We start from the raw sequence: 19,336 nt of genomic DNA on the forward strand, positions 1-19,336 counted from the left end.
GAACCCTCCTCAAACTACTTGAAACTTTCGTCTTTTAGGAAGAAATTCTACATTAAAATTTTTACAGAGAGATTCATGTAGGAGTATAGTGGAGTTGTATTTCTATGCTTGAGTTATCAAGTCCTTTTTTTTTTTTTTTTTTTAAGTCCTTTTTTAAACAAATGTTTAAAAAAAAAACCCTGTTCTGACCTTGGTTTATCTGGCTTTGGAAAACTGGGCCTACCAGTGATGCTTAATCACTTACAGATGAGCAGCAAAATGTCTCGATTTGTAACCTGTGTGTTGTTGATGCTTTATACACTTTTTCAAAGACATACCTCCAGCCTTTTTAGCTGTATTTATTTCCATTTAAGGCATATAACAAATATAGAACTAGTGGGACATGCATTATTTGAAGGTAGCAGGATACCTTCTCTCTTTCTATTCTTGGGTGGCTGAATACCTGCTAATTTTACAGGTGCAGAGCCGCCTGGCCCTGCTGTTGATCATTTACAAACTTGGTTAGTGTGTCAACCATCCCTTCTCATCTCCTCATCTGTGACAGAATCTGAAGAAGCTCTGTGACCTCCAGTAACCCCTCCTACATATTTATTACATTCTTATATATTCATATTCTACTTTTAAAGGAGGATATTAAAAATTTTTTTTAAAGGTAGAAATAGACGTTATTATAGCCTTTATCCATGTGGAGCCCTCAGTACAACTTCATGAACCTTGTTGTATGCATGCATTGTGGTTTCGTTAATATTGATTTAGAACAGGGTTTCTCAGCAGTGGCACTTATGACATTTGGGGCCAGATGATTACTGTAGGGGCTGTCCTGTGCATTGTAGGATGTGTAACAGCATCCCTGGCCTCTTTCTAGTAGATTGCCATTACCTTCACATCTCCTAGTTGTGACAGCTGAGGACCATGAGACATACTGAAGCAGAAAAGAACATGATGCTGTACATCTAAATTCAGTATCTGAGGCATCATTATGGATAGTGTAACACCTAAATACTTAGGGATAAAATTGCATGACGTCTGGGATTTGCTTCAAAAAAAGAAAAAACCCTGTGCATGTGTGTACATGTGCATGCACACACATGTATATGGAGGGAGGGTCGTGGTATGTGAAGGGTGCGGTACTGGGTTTGAGGAGGTGAGGGTGTACGTGATGAAACCAGATTGAATGGTAACATCATTGTTGAAGTTGGCTGGTTGATGAGGCCATTGTGGGAAGGAGGTGCTTTTACTCTTCTCTCTTGTATGTGTTTGAAGTTTTAGATCATAGCTTATATTTTAATTTTTTAATTTATTTTTTCACTGAAGAGTTTGGAATAGATGAGAATGTACTAAAGTTTAATCTATTGACAAAAAAGTCTTTGGAGCTTTATTGAGTTTGGAGCCACCAATCACGTTTATTAGAATTTAGCTAGAATGTCTGTGAGGTTTCAGAAGGCTGTCATAATAAGATAAAGCCAGGAGAATGGAGGCTTTCTGGGCTCTGACCATCTTTACCCCTTTCAGAACCATTAGTGGCAAACTATAATCCAGGTCACTAAAATTCTAAAACACAATTTAGCAGTGAGTGTGTCAACCAGCATGTAATGCTATGGATTTAGATAGTTGAATTGGTAGATAAAACTGCCCGTTTATTTGGTTTAAGCTTTAATTGTTTTAAAATTTTTCTCTGGTGCTATTTCATGCATGACTTTTGGAAGTTCCCATCAAATAAAATTTATGGGAATACCTGGAAAAAATTAAGGTACCTAATTAGGGTAATATAATGTTGATAGCAAACATAATTATTAATTTTTTATGGGAATAAGTAACTAAGTATTTCCTGTAGATAGGATACTGTGTGATGATTTTTCAGTGTGCATGGAATATCATGCAGCCATGAAGAAGAGGTAGGTGGGTCTCTGTACTGGTGTGGAAAACTGTTCAGGTATACTTGAAACTGTTCAGGTATACTTGAAAAAAGAAACTTATGGAGCACTATGATCTGATTTGTGTGAAGAAAAGAGGTACCACATGAATATTGTCTGTGTGCATGTGCGTGCTCATGTTCATGCTTACAGAGAAATTTTCTGAGAAAATACTCAGCAGAGTAGCTGGTGGTGACCTCTGGACACCCGTGACAATGTGAGTATGGGGCTGTTTTTTGTTTTTGTTTTACTTTACCTGTCAGTTCTTTTTGAGCTTGCTGGCATAGTGGGGTTTTAAAAATTGAAACCTTGAAGATGATAGATTATAGAATTATAGTGTATCTATAAAATTATTATTTTTAGCCATACATTTCTAAGGTTCTCAGAATGTACCCTTATAATAGTGGAAATAGGGTTTCAGAATTAAATTAAAACTTTTACAAATCAAAAAGAAAAAGATAATTCATTAGAGAAAATGGACAAAGGGAATGAACAATTCATAGAGAAAGTTCAGATGTAAAAAAACATATGTAAAGCTGTTTATCTGCATGGGGAATTAGGAATATGTTGATGAAAGGAACAGTATAGTTTTACAGCCATCCTATTGACACACTTAAAAGCCTAATAATGCTAAATGCAGTTGAGGATGTGGGGGAGTAAAGGAGATTTCTACACTGGGTTGAGGGTAGTAATCGATATACACTTAGAGAAAATTGGCTATGTCTGGTAAAGTGGAAAATGCTTGTAGCTAGCATTTTGACTTCTAAGTGTACACCCCGAGGAGACTCTTGTACATTTGTACAAATATATTCATTGCAACATCATAAAACGAAAATTGGAAGTGACCTATGTTTTCCTGGTTGGAGTTTGCATACATAAATTCTGGTATATTCAGACAAGGGAATGTCATAGCAATTGAAAAGAAAATAGTCAAAACAAAAAAAAAAAAAAAAAAAGGAAAATAGCCATCATTGAATAAGAAGCAATCAAGTTGTAGAAGGATAGATAAAATTATGACATTCATGTAAACTTTCAAAATGCAAAACAATTCTGTTGTTTTAGACAGAAAAATGTGTGATCAAAGTATATGAAGGAAAGAACATAGTGTGTATAGTAACTTTGGATTATTCATTTTATCAGGAAGAAAGAAGGGAAATATGTAAAGAAGAGGAAGACTACAACTTACTTGTATTTTATTTCCTTAAAAATAACAGAAGTAAAGGTGACAAAATGTTAACGTTTATATTATCTGAATGGTAGATTGGACTGTGGTCGTCAAATGCATATGTGCTTTTTTTCTGTTTTTTTTTTTTTTTAAACTACAGCCATATTTTTTAATATAAAATGTTTTCAAGAGTTCTATTCCCATTGTCTGTTCTCTGAGAGAGCTTGACTTATTGAAAAGTCGTATCATATTGGATGTATTCTTTTCCTAGGACAGGAAGTATAATAAACATATTCTTTTTCCAGGACAGGAAGTATAATAAACATACTCCATTTCCAGGACAGAAAGTATAATAAACATATTAAGCAATTGTTTGCATAATATATTTTACATAAAGTGTCCTCTGACTAAAAAAAAATTGTTTTTCCTTTTCAGACAGCATGTTTTCGTGAAGAAAGGGATGTATTAGTGAATGGAGATAATAAATGGATTACAACTCTGCATTATGCTTTCCAGGATGACAATAACTTAGTAAGAATCATTTCTATATGTTTCTATATTCTTATTAAATTTTTATTGGCAGAATTTAGTATTATTCTCTTCTAAGCATTATTTAAATGTAGTTGTTATTTAGAAAACCATGAATTTCACAGCATATAAATTGTGTATTTAATATATCCTCCCACCCTGAGTAATTTGATAGCTTTCCACTGGAATATTTTATCCTTTTTAATAAACAAGTCTAAACTAAATCCCAACATTCAGATTCTTTAAAAGGTGTTCAGGATTTTTCTTTTCGTGCTTTTCCCAATATGTTTTATTTGTAGTATTCTATGGCTATTTGGCACTTTACAGATTTTTCAAAGTGGCCATGTGCTGCTTGAAGTAGAGAGCCACATTTAAAATCTAGGCTGCATGACGCCTGAGTGGTTCAGTGATTGAGCGTCTGCCTTTGGCTCAGATCGTGATCCTGTGGTCATGGAATTGAGTCCCACATCGGGCTCTCTACAGGGAGCCTGCTTCTCCCTCTGCCCATGTCTCTGCCTCTCTCTGTGTCTCTCATGAATAAATAAATAAAATCTTAAAAAAATAAAATCTATACTTCATCTGATTTTATATGGACATCACAAACCACATGACAGAGGAAGTTAGGAATGAGGTCAGAGGAATATTGAAATATGAGAATCACAGCTAATTGAAGATTGAAGGGATCAACAAGGGAACAGGGAACCCACCACCACTGGGTGTACAACTCCTGGGCCTACTGATCGAGGCTCTTGATCTCCAGGCCCAAGTTTTCATTTTGAGTTTTTTTTAGAATATGTGTGTTGAGCTCCTGCTGTGTGCCAGACACAACATTGTATACTGGGGTATAAAATGAATAAGATGTCTTATTCACATGATGGGTGTTTATTGGACATGTGCCATCTGTTTGGCATTGTTCTCTAGATTCTGGAGATTCAGTAGTAAGACAAAGGATCCAAGGTAAGATAGTGAATCCAAAGTCAAGTAAATAATACTTTCAGATTATTTCGGATGAAGAATGTGTAACATTTCTTCAAAGGTGTGAAGTCAATGGGGACACTTCTAGGACAAATATAAATTAGTTAAACCAAGAAGGGAGAAGAGGCAGAGGGCTTGGTGAACCAGAATGTTGAAATTGAAGCTCGTTTCGTTTGCACTGAGAAGGATGGATGAGGGGTTGGGGTTGGAGAGATCAGAGAGTCACATCATATAGCACCTTACATGTTACAGTAAAGAAATTAGACTTTTACAGCCGTGTTTTTCAAAACAATGGGATTATCTTGGTCATGGAACTCTTGTGTATATTTTAGAATGACATTATGTCTGCAAGCCAAGACAGTGAGGTCTTAACTGGTTTCTTAGCTTCTTCCTTCTGCCTCCCCTCGTGATGACTTAGGTGTCTCGCACAGAGCAAAGTGTGAAACTGCTGTTTGAGGACTGTGGAGAGTCTGTGGTGGGAGGGGACAAGAGATGTGTTTGAGGGACTGGAAGAAGCCAGTGTGATTACGGTAGTGAAAGGGAGGGAGTACAAAATGGTGCTTCAGACAGTGGTGGATGCTGAGGATCTAGGATCGATTCTGATTTCAGGAAAGGCTTCAGGGGAGAGTGTGAAAAATTATTGGTTCTCCAGCGTCTGACTTGTGGTTTTCAGTGCTTAGTCGTTGATGAGTTGAGTTAGGAAATATATTTGGGAAGGGAAACCTGAGAGCAGAGGGAAGGTAATTAGTTTAATTTGGTATGTATTGGGTTTGAAGTATTGTGTGATCCACTTAGTGAGTTAGGGATATAAGTCTGGTGCTCCTGAGGGTAAATAGCACTATATATATCTTATAGGGTTCTTATCTTGTAGATCAGTTTTTGGCAAACTACAATCTGCAGCTCAAATTTGACCCACCTATTTTTGTACAGCCCACAAGCTAAGAATTGTTGTAATATTTTTAAATATTTGAAAAATCAAAAGAATATTTTGTGACATGCAAATGTTATATTAAATTCAGATTTCAGTGTCCATAAAGTTCTGTTGGGATGCACCAATGCTTGCTGATCTGTATGTTGCACGATGATGGCAGAGTTGGCTTCTTATGATAGAGGGGAACACCATACATATGCATTAACTCTAGATGCTGTGCACTGCTGCTCAGCAGCTTACAAATTTCTGTGACAGTTACGACTTCATATTATTTCTGGTGCTATACATATTGCTATACTATGATTTTAATACTCTTGTTATTGACAGTACACACACAGACTTCACATACCTTACTTTTCAGGCACAGTGGAGTGTGGGTTATATTGTTAACAAATTAAAGCCAGCCTGGTGTTATTGTGCATCCACACTGAGGCTGTCCTGCTAGCATGGCGGGCGTCCACGTGGCCAAACCGAGCACCCCTTGCAGCCTTCCCAGTGCACAGGAAGGCAGCTATCAGGAAAGTCAAAAAATATAAAACAATATCTTATCACAGCAGAACTTTCACAAAAAGGCAAAATGAGCCATTGTGAGCTCCTGAGTGGCTCGTTTGTTAGCCAGGCAGGAAGGCCATTTACCAGTGTTGAGTTAATTAAATCACATTTGACTGCCGGAGCCAAAGAAATGTGTTCACAGAAAATAAACTTGTCTTGCACTATTAGCCCTTTGGCAAGAACAGTTGCTTTAAGAATGGGGCACATTGGGAAAAACATCATTGTTTGATTTTAAAACCAGGAAATGATTTTAAGTGGGTTGCTTTTGGCTTCTAAGTTAAAGAGGTTACAGGTCCTGGTCTTTCGTTGTGATTTGAGGGGTAGTCCAGAGGAATAGCCTTTATTAATAGTTCGTGTGGAATAATTATAGCCAATAATATGTTCACAGAAGTTGAGGAAACACTAATTTGCTACAACCTGCATTGGAGTTTGCTATGATGTATTACAACTCAGAGTGGTAAAAATACATGTGGAGCAGGAAGAGACTTGGTCAGACAGCTTTACAAATTATGTAAACATATGAGATGCCCAAACCCCATAGGTACTCATCACTTATTAATCGGCAGGTGGTTGGCAGCAAATATTTGAATCTCTCATTTTTTTTTCGGCTCTGTAGATTTGAATCTGTCATTTGTTTTTGAAACAGTAATATCACCAATGAGCTTCATTTAGTCTTATGGAAGCACTGTTATCATATCCGTGAATTTTTGTGAGAAATCAAAACTGAATATCCTCACTTGCTATACATTCAGCCATTCAGTGCTTTTTCAGTGTTAATCTTTTGTTGCAAAGGGCCACGACTGAAACATTGATGAAGAAAAAAATCTCACCCACAACCATTATTACAAATATTGAATTTCTCTGAAATGAGCTTTTCTGTAGACTTGATATGTTTTAAAAATAAATTTTATCTAGAATTATAAGACAAAACCGCACTTACATGTAAAACTTACACTCTGATGAAGTAATTTTGACAGCTAACATTTGTAGGAATCACAGTAATGTCAGGGTGCTTTATCTAATTCTCATGCCGTCACAAGTAAAAAGATGAGATCTCTATTTCCCACAGATTTGTAGCAGATAGACCTTTTGAGATCTAACTACAGTTAGCATCAGGTTTTGGGATTTGATGCAAGAGCTAAGGAAATGTCCATAGTTCAAAACCCGGTTACTGGCACTTGTGACCCTCCACCTAACCTTTAGTTAGAAAGGTGTATCTGCAGTGTATCAGCATGTTGGAACCACAAATATCAGGAGAAGAATCTAATAGCATTCTGTAAATGCCTTCCAAGTGAGGAATATGCTCAATTAAAATTATATGCTCATGAATTACGACCAGTAGCCGTCTTTGTGAGGATATTTTCACAGATGAAATATGTTAACTCTCATTGCAGATCAACACTTGGAGAGGAACATTAGCCATAAGATTTTGATGATAGGGAAAAAATCTGACTTTGAGCTCCAATTAAGGAAACATACTCTCCTTCCCCACAAAAAGAATTACATTTTTTGGTTAATACACCTATATTACAAAACTCAAAATCACTTATTTTATTTTGACTTTTGCCAATAAAAATGTATGGAAATTTGTTTTCTGTCTTACTATCTTTCTTTTTCCCCTTGGTCTGCCAAGCCTGAAGTGTTTATTCTCTGACCCTTTATAGAAAAAAATTGGCCAGCTCCTCTTATGATAACAGTGAATACTAGTTGTAAATGAGAATAACTGGTGCTTGGACAAGGAGAAAAGTTTGCCTGGAGAAGACAGAGATCAAGGACCTAATAAGGAGTAAGAAAGAGAAACAAGGTTCTGCACCATTGAACCAAAAGAGTTTGTCGAGGTGGAGGGATGATTTCTCAGCAGTGTTAGACACATGAGAGTAGGTTTTTTTCTTTTCTTTTTTTTTTTTTTTTAAAGATAAACTGGAAATGTCATGCCCACCCACAGATCTTATTCTCGGCCTCAGTGGAATACCTCTGTTCTTGGACATTGTCTGTACTCTTCTACTTTTGCCTTTATTTCTGTTATCTCTGGTACTTTCCAGACCAGGGCTGTTCTTCTCCCTGTTGTCCTGTGGAAGTCCAGCTGATACTCCAGAATTGTCTCAAATTCCGCATTTTAAGTCTTCTCCAGAATTCCCAGTTTGAAGTAATCTTTCTCATTTCATTTTAGCTCTGCATTTTTTTTTAGTACTGCTATTATGACTAATGTACAAATATATATACATCTCTGACTTTTGGGGTACAGCTTAAGATTAAATAAATGATATGAACCTTCTGTCTTTAGCTAAAATGTACTTCCAGGGGTGTGTAACTTAGTAGTCATGGAGTTTATCTGATACAGGCAGATCCAGGGGGTCAAACAGTGTCATCACCATTATTTTTCTTTATATCCCTTACACGCTTGCAGGTTATCATAGTGTTTCAGACTTCAGATTGTGACCCGTGGGTGGATTGTAAAATCAATTTAGTGGGCTACAACCAGCATTTAAAAACTTAAATAAAATAGAAAATGACAGAGTTCAAGCAGTAAGAGGGATTATTGCTTTGTGATGTTTATTTCTTTTATAATATGTATTGAATCATCATATAAATCATATTATTGTAGATTTCAGTCAGAATTGTTTAAGTATGACTTTTAGGGCAGCCTGTGTGGCTCAGCAGTTTGGTGCTGCCATCGGCCCAGGGCGTGATCCTGGGGTCCTGGGATCGAGTCCCACGTTGGGCTCCCTGCATGGAGGCTACTTCCCTGCTGCCTGTGTCTCTACCTCTCTCTCTGTGTCTGTGTCTCTCATGAATAAATAAATAAAATCTTTTAAAAACAAAAAATAAATACGACTTTTAATGTAGAGCGTGCACGTTCTAGTTGCTTTGTTAAATTGAGTGGAATGATACTTGACTTGGATTTCCCATGTATATGAGATTTTTGGGATAAATGTATCAATGCGGATATAATCTACAGAGATTTGTCAGCAAAATTTGTAAGAGTAAATTAAACACATGCCATGTACTTGATTAGCAAACTTATAGTAGTTTGTTTGCTTGCTTATTTATTTATTTATTTATTTATTTATTTATTTATTTATTTTCTTATAGCAGTTTACTGTGATGGATTTTCAAAAGTTTTAGGTAGTAAGGACTAAAGTCCACTATGACAGTATTTTGTTGTAAGTAGGTGTAACGCTGTAGTGTATGGATTGCTTAAAAATCTGCATTTTGTTTGAAACTTAGAAATGTATAGGTACAGAAATAGAGTACCCAAGTACCAAATTTTGTATAGCAAAATTTTGCCTAATTTTCACTGACAGCTTGACATACAATTCTCTCTCCTCTGAGTTTAGTCTTATCTGTTCCCTTTGCATTTGACTTTAGAATTCACATTTTTTTTCCGGAGGCATTTCTCCTTGAGAAATAGTCTATATATACCAGTCATTAATTATATTAGAAAAAAGTTACAGCATAACTGGAGGAGGACTGGAATACTCCTATAGTCAAATCTCCTTTAAGTTGCTGGTTTTTCTTAGTTTAGAAGAAGCTTGTGGTATGTTAGTCTGAAGAGTAGGAGTCCTAAATTACCTTGGTTGTTATCAAATATTTTCTTTTGAATATTTATAAAATATTAGAAAATAAAATCATTTAGAAATGTTGGCAAATCTAGTTTTAGATTCCATAAGGGAAATTTTATTTTACAGTTATTTTCCAAAATGACTGTTAACTTTCATAGCCCCTGAATTAGCCAAATAATTGGCTACAGTGATCTGTAGTGCCATACAATTCAAGAAGGCTGTGATGAATAATTTTTTTCATTTATAACTGCTCAAATATCTCTGAAACCAATTTATGAAAAATATATAGAGTTCTAGTTTACATGCATTTTATTTGTTGGAGAAGAAGTGGCATAATTAAACAAATGATCTTAAAATGTTATTAGAACATTTTTTTTCCCGTAGGAAAAACTCTGATATTAAATACAAATCTACTTAGTTGCATTGACACTGTCACATAAAATTCTTATCACTTAGATATCATTTAGAATATTATGAATCAGTGAAATTTGCCTCTTCTCCGTATTTTCTTGTCCTCTGTTTCCTGTTTGGGTTATTTTATGCTGGAGGAAAACAAAGCCAGGGAAATATTTAAAACAAAAATGTTACCTCTTGAGTTAGCATTTGTAAACTGTTTAGAGTATGAAAGACATTCGTTTATTTATTTTTTATTTATTTATTTTTTGAAAGATTTAAATGTTAGATAGTGTTGTGAATTCCAAACTCTATTGGAATCCAGTTTGTGCTGAAGATAGAAATTGTTAGGAGAAAGCAAGGAGGGATGAATACAGAGTGGGCTCTAAGGATTAACTATTAATGTCTTTGTTTTTTTTTTTTTTTTTTCTATTAATGTCTTTGACAGCAGGATGAGTAAATGAGCTTCCTGTTCTCCCTAAGAAGACTTCTAAAAGCATATCTGTTCTAGGAGATGTTCTTTCTCTCCAACACAGTTCACATATTGTATGGTTTTAGATGTTTTAGTATTGTTTCTTTGGAATGTAGTTTCTTACAAAGCACAAACTTTGACATAAAGATTTTTTTTTTTTTTTTTAGAAATTTAGAAACTCTTATGGTGTGTTATACCCATACCTAGAGGTCTGTTTATTTTAGAGGGATAAAAGATTGCTACAGACTCAATCTGTATCTTTAATTTTTTTATTTTTCTGGTGTTCTGTACATACAGAACATACAGTCTGGTGTCATGTCATGGATGTAGCTAGCTTTTTTACTGAACACTGACTCTGAGTGAAAAGAGACTGATGTAAGGATCAAGAACCCGGACTTCTGGTTTTCCCACTGTCTAGGGTGTGATTGGGCAAATCAGTGGACTTTTTATGCCTTTGATTACACAGTCATAAAGCAGGCATAGCAGCGATGATCCCTACCTGCAGTAGAGGGACCTTATATAAACATCCTTGTACCCTCATTCTGTAACTCCTCCTACTAATGGAGAAAATGGAACCACTGCTTACTCATGAACTTTTCACTTTCCATACTCTGGTCTCAGTGTTCTCTTTCATTCTTCCCTATATGTATACAGATTTGTTTGTATTTGCACCTGTTCTCCTCTTCTCTCTCAGCGTGGGTGAGATATTTGCCTTTGACTTTTGTTCCATAGCCTTTGGCCCTTTGCAGAATTGTGCTCTTTGTGACTAGCTCTTTCCCCCCTACAATACAGAGGTTTGGATGTGGAAAAACAAAGCCTGTATTATTCTGCAGGTCACTGGTGTCCTTCAAAGAGCTCATGGGCATATTTATTTAATTATTCCTTTTGGTGGCTGTACAGTATTCAGTTGGATGTTGGATGGACACATTTAATAGTTTCCTTGTTGGACTCTATTCATATTGTTTCTGATTTGTTGCAGTTATTCAGAGTGCTGTGCAGTAAATATATGAGCCCACATGCCCTACACATTGGAGTTTTTATTTTAATTGACTATATTCCTAAAAGTGGAATGCTAGGTCCAGGGGTTATGTGCCTTTTAAATTTCAGTAGATACTATGAAGTCACTTTGCTGAGCAGTTGCAGTAAGTCGTCATACCCAAGAAAGCAGTTTCAACTCACTGTTCCCAACATAGGAATGGTCTCTTTGCTAATCTGATTGGTATAGAGTGGTATCTCATTGTTGCTTTGGTTTTGACCATGTATTGATTGGCTTATTGTGTTTTCCCTTAGGTGAATTAACTGTTAATAGCTTCAGCCTAGGTTTTTTTTTTATTGCTTGCCCTCTTAATCCTTGGTGGGAGCTCTTTATGTTACGATTATCCTCTCCTTGACATAGCGTATGAACGTTACCTCTCAGTCTGTATTTTTCTTAAACTTGTTTAAAGGCATCTTACCCATATTGGGTACTATTTCAAAGATGGTTTATGAGTAGGAGGTTGTTGTACCAGGTATTACATTTTACTGACTAATCACTGAGTGTAACCGTAGCAGAATAGAGTGTCCAAGAGCAGATCCAAGTATATTTTGGATCTTAAATTAGGATAAGGGAGTATTTCAGTTGAATTGGAAAAAATGGATATTTTTCCCAAAAAATGGATATCCAAAAGAGTGGATACTTATTTTAGATAATTGACTCTCCATAAATAAGAGAATAATTTTCACACCTTGTACAAAAAGAAATTTTATTTTAGATGAATGAATGAATGAACGTGATTCAAAGGTTAAGTTCTTTTCCTTTTAGACCTTACAGCAGCACCCTCTGCTTATTTCTGTCATGGTATTTATGTTACACTGAAGTTGCCCAATGATTTGTGTTTTCTTCTCCATTAGCTGGTAAATTCCATCAAGGCAGGAGCCACATCTTACTCATTGTAGCTCCTCTAATCATAGCGTGATGTTAGTACATAGTGGGTACTCCATATCTGTGGAATTAATGAGCCGCTTTGTTCCCTGTTTGTTTTGTATTCTATCTTCCATTCCCAAGAAAGTTACATCTAGAATAAAATATAATGTGGCAAGTTCTTTACTTTGCCCTTAAACTTGTATTAGTAATAAGGTCAAGCAAGGCCAGGGGCCTGGATCAGGATTGGGGTTTTGGGTAGGGTTAGATGGACTCCATGGAGATTTAGTAGGAAGTAGACCCAACATGACCATGGTGATTTAGTTGGATGTTGTTCTGAACAAAGGAGAAAATAAAAGAATGGCTCATAGCTCTTAGAGATACTTGCTGGGAAATGTCATGGAGAAAAAGCTTTTTTCCCCTGTGGGGTTTTTATTTTTATGCCGTTTCTGATGCATCTTATCTCTCTAACACCAAAACCCAATTACAAGTGTAGTTAATTTTCAAATCATCACTTTTCTTTGAGAATTTTCTTCTGTATTTTCTGCTTGTTGCTTTCTCTAGTTGCTGAATTCTGTTCTAGGAACAGCTAATTTCCGCTGAGGGCAAGGTAAGGAAAGAATATGAGCAGACAGAGCTGGAACTCTGTTTAGCAGCAGCAGCAAAGGAAAACAGAATAATTATGTATTTATAATTTTTTATGCTATCTCAGGAGATTTGTTTACTGGAGAGGAGGTTCAGTAAGGCACATGGAGAGGCTGGAAGGGAACGGATCCAGGGGCTCAGGGTTTGTAAAGAGGAAGCATGAAGCAGATTATGGATGAAAGCAGGTGATAGGAACACCTGGGTGGCTCAGCGGTTTAGCGCTGCCTTCGGCCCAGGGCGTGATCCTGGAGACCTGGGATCGAGTCCCACGTCAGGCTCTCTGCATGGGGCCTGCTTCTCCCTCCGCATGTGTCTCAGCCTCTCTCTGTGTGTCTCTCATGAGTAAATAAATAAGATCTTAAAAAAAAAAAAAGAAAGTAGGTGATAGACAATGACACAGTTTTGAGTGTGACCATCGGTAGCAGAAATGTTGAGATGAATGTTTTGTAGCAGTTTTCTGGTGGACGGTCGTACTTAGACCTCAGGAGCCTGGGGTGGCAGGAGTAGCTATTGTACGCGTCAAGACAGGAAAGCTTTTGATGCAAGGAGCCTTTTGTCTTTTTATCCTCTGGGTTTTTCCTGCATGTTTAGTACAAAAAAAAATCCTGATTTGCACCTAAGGACTGTTTTTTGAAAGAGTGAGTTATGTTATTTATGACTTTTTATATGTAAATAATCGATTTCAGTTTTAATAGCAGACATCTTTATTTGGAAAGTTTTTGTGTTTGCTCTTCTATTCAGAGTACTTTAAAGTAGTACATGTGGATTTCTTCTCCGCAACCATTGCCACATCTCGCAACATATTTATGCTAACACAGTTTCATTACATTAGATTAGTTCTAATCTTTGTGATGGAATCTCTTAAACATGAGGCCTAGTAAATAGAGCAAGTCAACCATAGACCAGGATTTGAAATACATTGTTCTTCTAATTTTCAAGGATTCAAAAAATGAAATTAGTTTCTTTTATTTAACAAAAATTACCCATGCTTATAATTATAATGTATAGTAATAAGAATATGAATTTTCTCAAGAATCTAAATCTTAAATGTTAACCTGATGATATCACTGAAGTAATATCTTCATTTGGTAATAAAATAATTTTAACTTCAAGGTGTTATAAGTGACATTTAAATATCTTCTATTTACTATCCTTCACGCTGAGTGCTGTACTTTGAAGAAGGCATTATTATTATAGATAAAAAAGATAAGAAAATAAAGTGTCAAAGAAATTAAGTAATTTTTCAAAAGTCACTTATAACCCAGTGTCAGAATTTGAATACAGGTGTCTCTGACTACAAAGGTCTTCTTCCATTGCCTCTCATTTTCACTCATTTAAAAAAATATGTGTGTAATATAATATGCACACTCATATGAGATGCATGCATTGCATATAAAGCAATCTAGAACAATACCAAAAAGCTATGATACCAGGGATAATCTAACAACCCAGAGCTAATCCCTGTGAACATTTTAGTGCCTCCAACTTGTCTTTCTTTTTTGGCAAACACACACATGGTACTCCCTCAATACTACTTCACTTCTGACATTAGATGTGTGGGTTTTCAACTCATCAGGAAATTCTGCGACACCAGCAGAGTGTCCTACAGTTTAACTCCGTTCTGACACTGTCTCCCTGGAGACAACATCAGATCCTAGACTAAGTGTTCAAGTCCTACAAAACCCCCTCCTCACTCCCCCCACCCCCAGTTACACGTTCAGGTTATTATCTGTGCTTCTGACTCACAGATGAAAGATTGGAGATTCCCTGCTCCTCAGACATGTTTGATTCTCTAGAGCTGCTCCCCTGCCTCAGGAACAGCTCCATGAAGGAGGTGCACAGGGCAAGATATGATGGAAGAGGCATGAAGCCTCTGCAGAAGTGCACCATTCTTCCCGCACCGCCGCCATTTGTTTTCCAAGCCAGAAGCTCTCCACACCCTATCCTTTTGGGTTTTTATGAAGGCTTCATTAGATAGGCATAATTGATCAAGTCATTGGATGTTGATTAATTCAGCCTCCAGGCCTTCCCTAGAAATTTCCAACCTTCTAATCTTGGTTGATTCCCTTGGCAACCAGCCCCCATCCTTAGGCTACCTAAGGGCTTTCCAGAAGTCACAAGTGTGGTTGAAAAGGGGTTTGTTATAAGTAACAAAAGCTACCTTTATCTTATCGCTTAGGAGATCTTTTTTTTAAGGACTTAATTTATTTGAGAGAGAGCACGAGCTGGGAGAGGGACAGAGCGGGGACAGGCAGAGGAGGAGGGGAACAGGGCTGAGGGAGAGGGAGAAGCGGACTCTTCACTGAGTAGGAAGCCTGACACGGGCTCTATCCCAGCACCACAGGATCATGACTGAACCACCCAGGTACCCCTACTTAGGAGATTCTAATGGTTTTTAGGAGTGCTGCCAAAATATATATAATAAATATAATATAATAATATAATAAAATATAATATAATATATAATAATTACATTAATATACTATATACGATATAGCTATATTAATATATGCAATATATTTATTTATTATAAATCACAGTATCCTACAAATAGACTCATGAGAGTCTGTATCTCTACAGACTGTAAACTCTAAAATTAGTTTACTTCTATTTATACATACCTAAGAAAAGTCCATTCTTCTATTTCTGTACTGTCAGGAGTGAAAAGAGAAATATGCATATGATGGAAATTATTATATTCTATATATTAGTGCTTTCCAAGTACTGGTCCAGGTGCTGGTTTGATAAAGTTGTTAGCAGTCCAACAGGAAATAAAGGAAAATGTAGTGATGATGAAAATGAATTTGCTCAGCATAGTAAAGGACTGTCTTATATTCTGAGTTATTTTAATCATTTTTGGAGAATTCATGTTTCCTCTATGAAATGTTGGTCAAACTGTGATGTACTATTATAGGTGGTGATGATGATGTTTTCCATGTTGTTACTTTGTGAAATACAACAAAACAAGGGTGTGTTGTTCCCTGCTTCAGGTTTTTAAATTTTATTTTACTGCTTCCTGAAATTTACAAACCTTGTACTAATTGTCTTATGTAGTTTCTTGTAATTAGCAACAAAAGTATCTGACCCAGTGCTATTTGACCTTGAATTACATTACATATATTAGTTTTTCACCCGTATTATGTATTGAGTACTTTTTCTTTTTTCATTCCCAGTACTTGGTCATGGATTATTATGTTGGTGGGGATTTGCTTACTCTGCTCAGCAAATTTGAAGATCGATTGCCTGAAGATATGGCTCGATTTTACTTGGCCGAGATGGTGATTGCAATCGATTCTGTTCATCAGCTGCACTATGTGCATAGGTAAGATGCCATGCAAGAGTGGGTTGTGTGAATGTCACGGAGACACTTCTGTTGGAAACTGTACTCTTGATGGCCATGGGATAATTTTGTCTTTGTAAACTATTTGACAGGTACAATGATTTACTTAAAGTCTTCCTACAAATGTGTGTTTGATTGTATACAGCTTAAGATGGAATGAAAAGAAAAAAGTGGGCCTATTTACAAAATGATTTTTTTATTCAGCATTATTTTTTTAAAGTTTTTATTTAAATTCTAGTTAGTTAACATATAGTATAATCCAGGAATACAGTGTAGAGATTCAACACTTCCACACAACACCCAGTGTTCATCATGACAGGTGCATTCCTTAATCCCTATCACCTGTTTACCTCATCCCCCCACTTACCTCCTCTCTGCTGACCCATCAGTGTGTTCTCTGGAGTTCAGAGTCAGTTTATTGGTTTGCTTCTCTCTCTTTTTTTCCCCTTTGGTCATTTATTTTGTTTCTTAAATTCCACCTATAAGTGAAATTATGATATTTGTCTTTCTCTGACTTATTTCACTTAGCATAATACTCTAGCTCCCTCTTTGTCAAATGGTAAGATTTCATTTTTTATGAGTAATATTCCATTGTGTGTGTATATATGTATCTATATACATAACCACATCTTCTTTAGTCATTCATCTATCAGTGGACGCTGGGGCTACTTCCATAGTTTGGCTATTGTAGATAATGCTGCAGTAAACCTTAGGGGTGCATGTATCCCTTTGAATTAGTGTTTTTGTATTCTTTGGGTAAATACTCAGTAGTGCCATTACTGGATCATAGGGTACTTGTATTTTTAACTTTTTGATGAACCTCCATACAGTTTTCCAGAGTGGCTGTACCAGCTTGCATTCCCACCAACAGTGCACGAGGGTTCTCCTTTCTCCCAATACCGGGTTATTCTTATACCTGTTGACACAGGCTAAAAATCTCTTTCTAATGTTAACAGCTTATAATAATTTATGTGTAATAAAAATTTTTTAAAAGTATTGGATAGTTTAAAACGCAGACTCATATTTTAAAAAAAAGTAAGAAACCATCACAGAGTTACTTGTGAATTAATCATTCAAATGAGAAACTGAGTTGTGCAAAATGTGAGAAAGAATGAAGAGGCGCTGAGGAGAAGCTGGTGAAGGGCCTGCCACATTAGAGGGAAGGAACTCACTTTGTTGAGTCAGCTCCAGGGCTTCTGAGTCTGTAGGTTGGAGGGGCTGGGGAATTGGCATTTCTGACATGTTCCTAGGTGCTGCTGCCACCATTGCTGTGGCCACCACACTTTGAGTACTTCTGCTCAGTAAACACAGCAGCGACTGTTCCTTTGAAGTTGTGGGTAATGCACAGGACAGGAGCATGGATAGAAGAGAAAATTTCTGTTTTAGTGTTGATTTTGTTTTTCTTTTATGATGTGGGTGTCTTTTTTTTTAAAGATGTGGGTTGATTTATTTAGTAATGAACTTCTAGGACATTATTAAAGGGAGAATTTTTTTTTTAAAGGGAGAATATTTTGATTAAAAATTTTGTGTTTATGAGATCTCAGTTTGGCTCTTGCATATTCATATGTGTTTCTCTGTTGATATCTAATAGTCACAATTTTTTTTAGAATAAAAACATGACATGAAAATTATAAAATACAGTACAGTTCTTAAAATAATATTATAGTCTTAAGACCAATTATAGAATGAGAAACTAAAGTGCTTTTGTTACAGTAACCCAAGATCCTAGTTGATGACTGTCATTTAAAAGTATCATTATTGAACATTTAAAGAATGTTAGTCTTGGACAGCCCGGGTGGCTCAGCAGTTTAGCACCGCCTTTGGCCACGGGTGTGATCCTGGACACCCGAGATCGAGTCCCACGTCCAGCTCCCTGCATAGAGCCTGCTTCTCCCTCTGCCTGTGTCTCTGCCTCTCTGCCTCTCTCTCTCTCTCTCTCATGGATGGATAAATAAAATCTTTTTTTTTTTAATTTTTATTTATTTATGATAGTCACAGAGAGAGAGAGAGAGGCAGAGACATAGGCAGAAGGAGAAGCAGGCTCCATGCAGGCTCCATGCACCAGGAGCCTGACGTGGGATTCGATCCCGGGCCTCCAGGATCGTGCCCTGGTCCAAAGGCAGGCGCCAAACCGCTGCGCCACCCAGGGATCCCCCCCCTTTTTTTTTTTAAAGAATGTTAGTCTTAGACTCAGTGAGTTCAGTGAAACTTTCTCTTGTTCATATCTAAATTCTCAATAGGGAATGGTTACTTTGGAAAATAATTTGTCTAAATGGGAGATAGTAAATATGAGGTATTTCTACCAGGCTGTGACAAGTACTCTTAACTGATGACAGGACCCTTTCGTACCAACTGTATATGCAGTCTTACAATTCTTCTCAACACGGCATTTTAGATGACAACTATCTTTCTGATGTTGACTTTGGAAAGCCATTTTAACCCCGAGATCTGCTTAAATACCAATAATTTTGCAAGGTACTTAGTGTTAAGTGAGTCCTATGTATCCCATTGTTGGACAGCTATAATGTTATAGAATTTTACTTTATATTAAGCTGAACTTATTTGCCTTATCATTGGTACCAGTTTTGCCTTCAGAACCATATATAATAGTCTAATTTATGTTAATATGCCTTCAGAAGTCATTTCTTCGGGCAGCCCCGGTGGCGCAGTGGTTTGGCGCCGCCTGCAGCCCGAGGTGTGATCCTGGAGACCCTGGATAGAGTACCACGTCAGGCTCCCTGCACGGAACCTGCTTCTCCTTCTGCCTGTGTCTCTGCCTCTCATTCTCTCTCTGTGTCTCTATAAATAAATAAATAATCTTTTAAAAAAAGTCATTTTTTCTTTAGGATAAACATCTAGGTATCTAGTTTCTCTGTTACCAAAATTTATGTACACCTTCTCTCTCCCACTATCTCACATACATATGTGTGCCCTCACCTTGTGCCCATTTCCATACCTC

The 19,336-nt window shown here is 36.7% G+C and overlaps 1 protein-coding gene across 23 annotated transcripts in view; it reads left to right on the forward strand.

The window, feature by feature from the left end:
* Positions 1-19,336, forward strand: part of CDC42BPA (CDC42 binding protein kinase alpha) — a 309,118-nt gene that overhangs the window by 103,295 nt on the left and 186,487 nt on the right. For all 23 annotated transcript variants that reach the window (XR_007411991.1, XM_025430631.3, XM_025430636.3 and 20 more), the window contains 2 exons: positions 3,514-3,609; positions 16,211-16,359. Coding sequence is in view for 22 of the 23 variants with exons in the window: in XM_025430631.3 (XP_025286416.1) it covers positions 3,514-3,609; positions 16,211-16,359 (245 nt within the window). In the remaining variant the exon portion in view is untranslated. The remainder of the gene's footprint in view (positions 1-3,513; positions 3,610-16,210; positions 16,360-19,336) is intronic.

This window comes from Canis lupus, chromosome 7, assembly GCF_003254725.2.
Source record: "Canis lupus dingo isolate Sandy chromosome 7, ASM325472v2, whole genome shotgun sequence".
Lineage (NCBI taxonomy): Eukaryota > Metazoa > Chordata > Mammalia > Carnivora > Canidae > Canis > Canis lupus.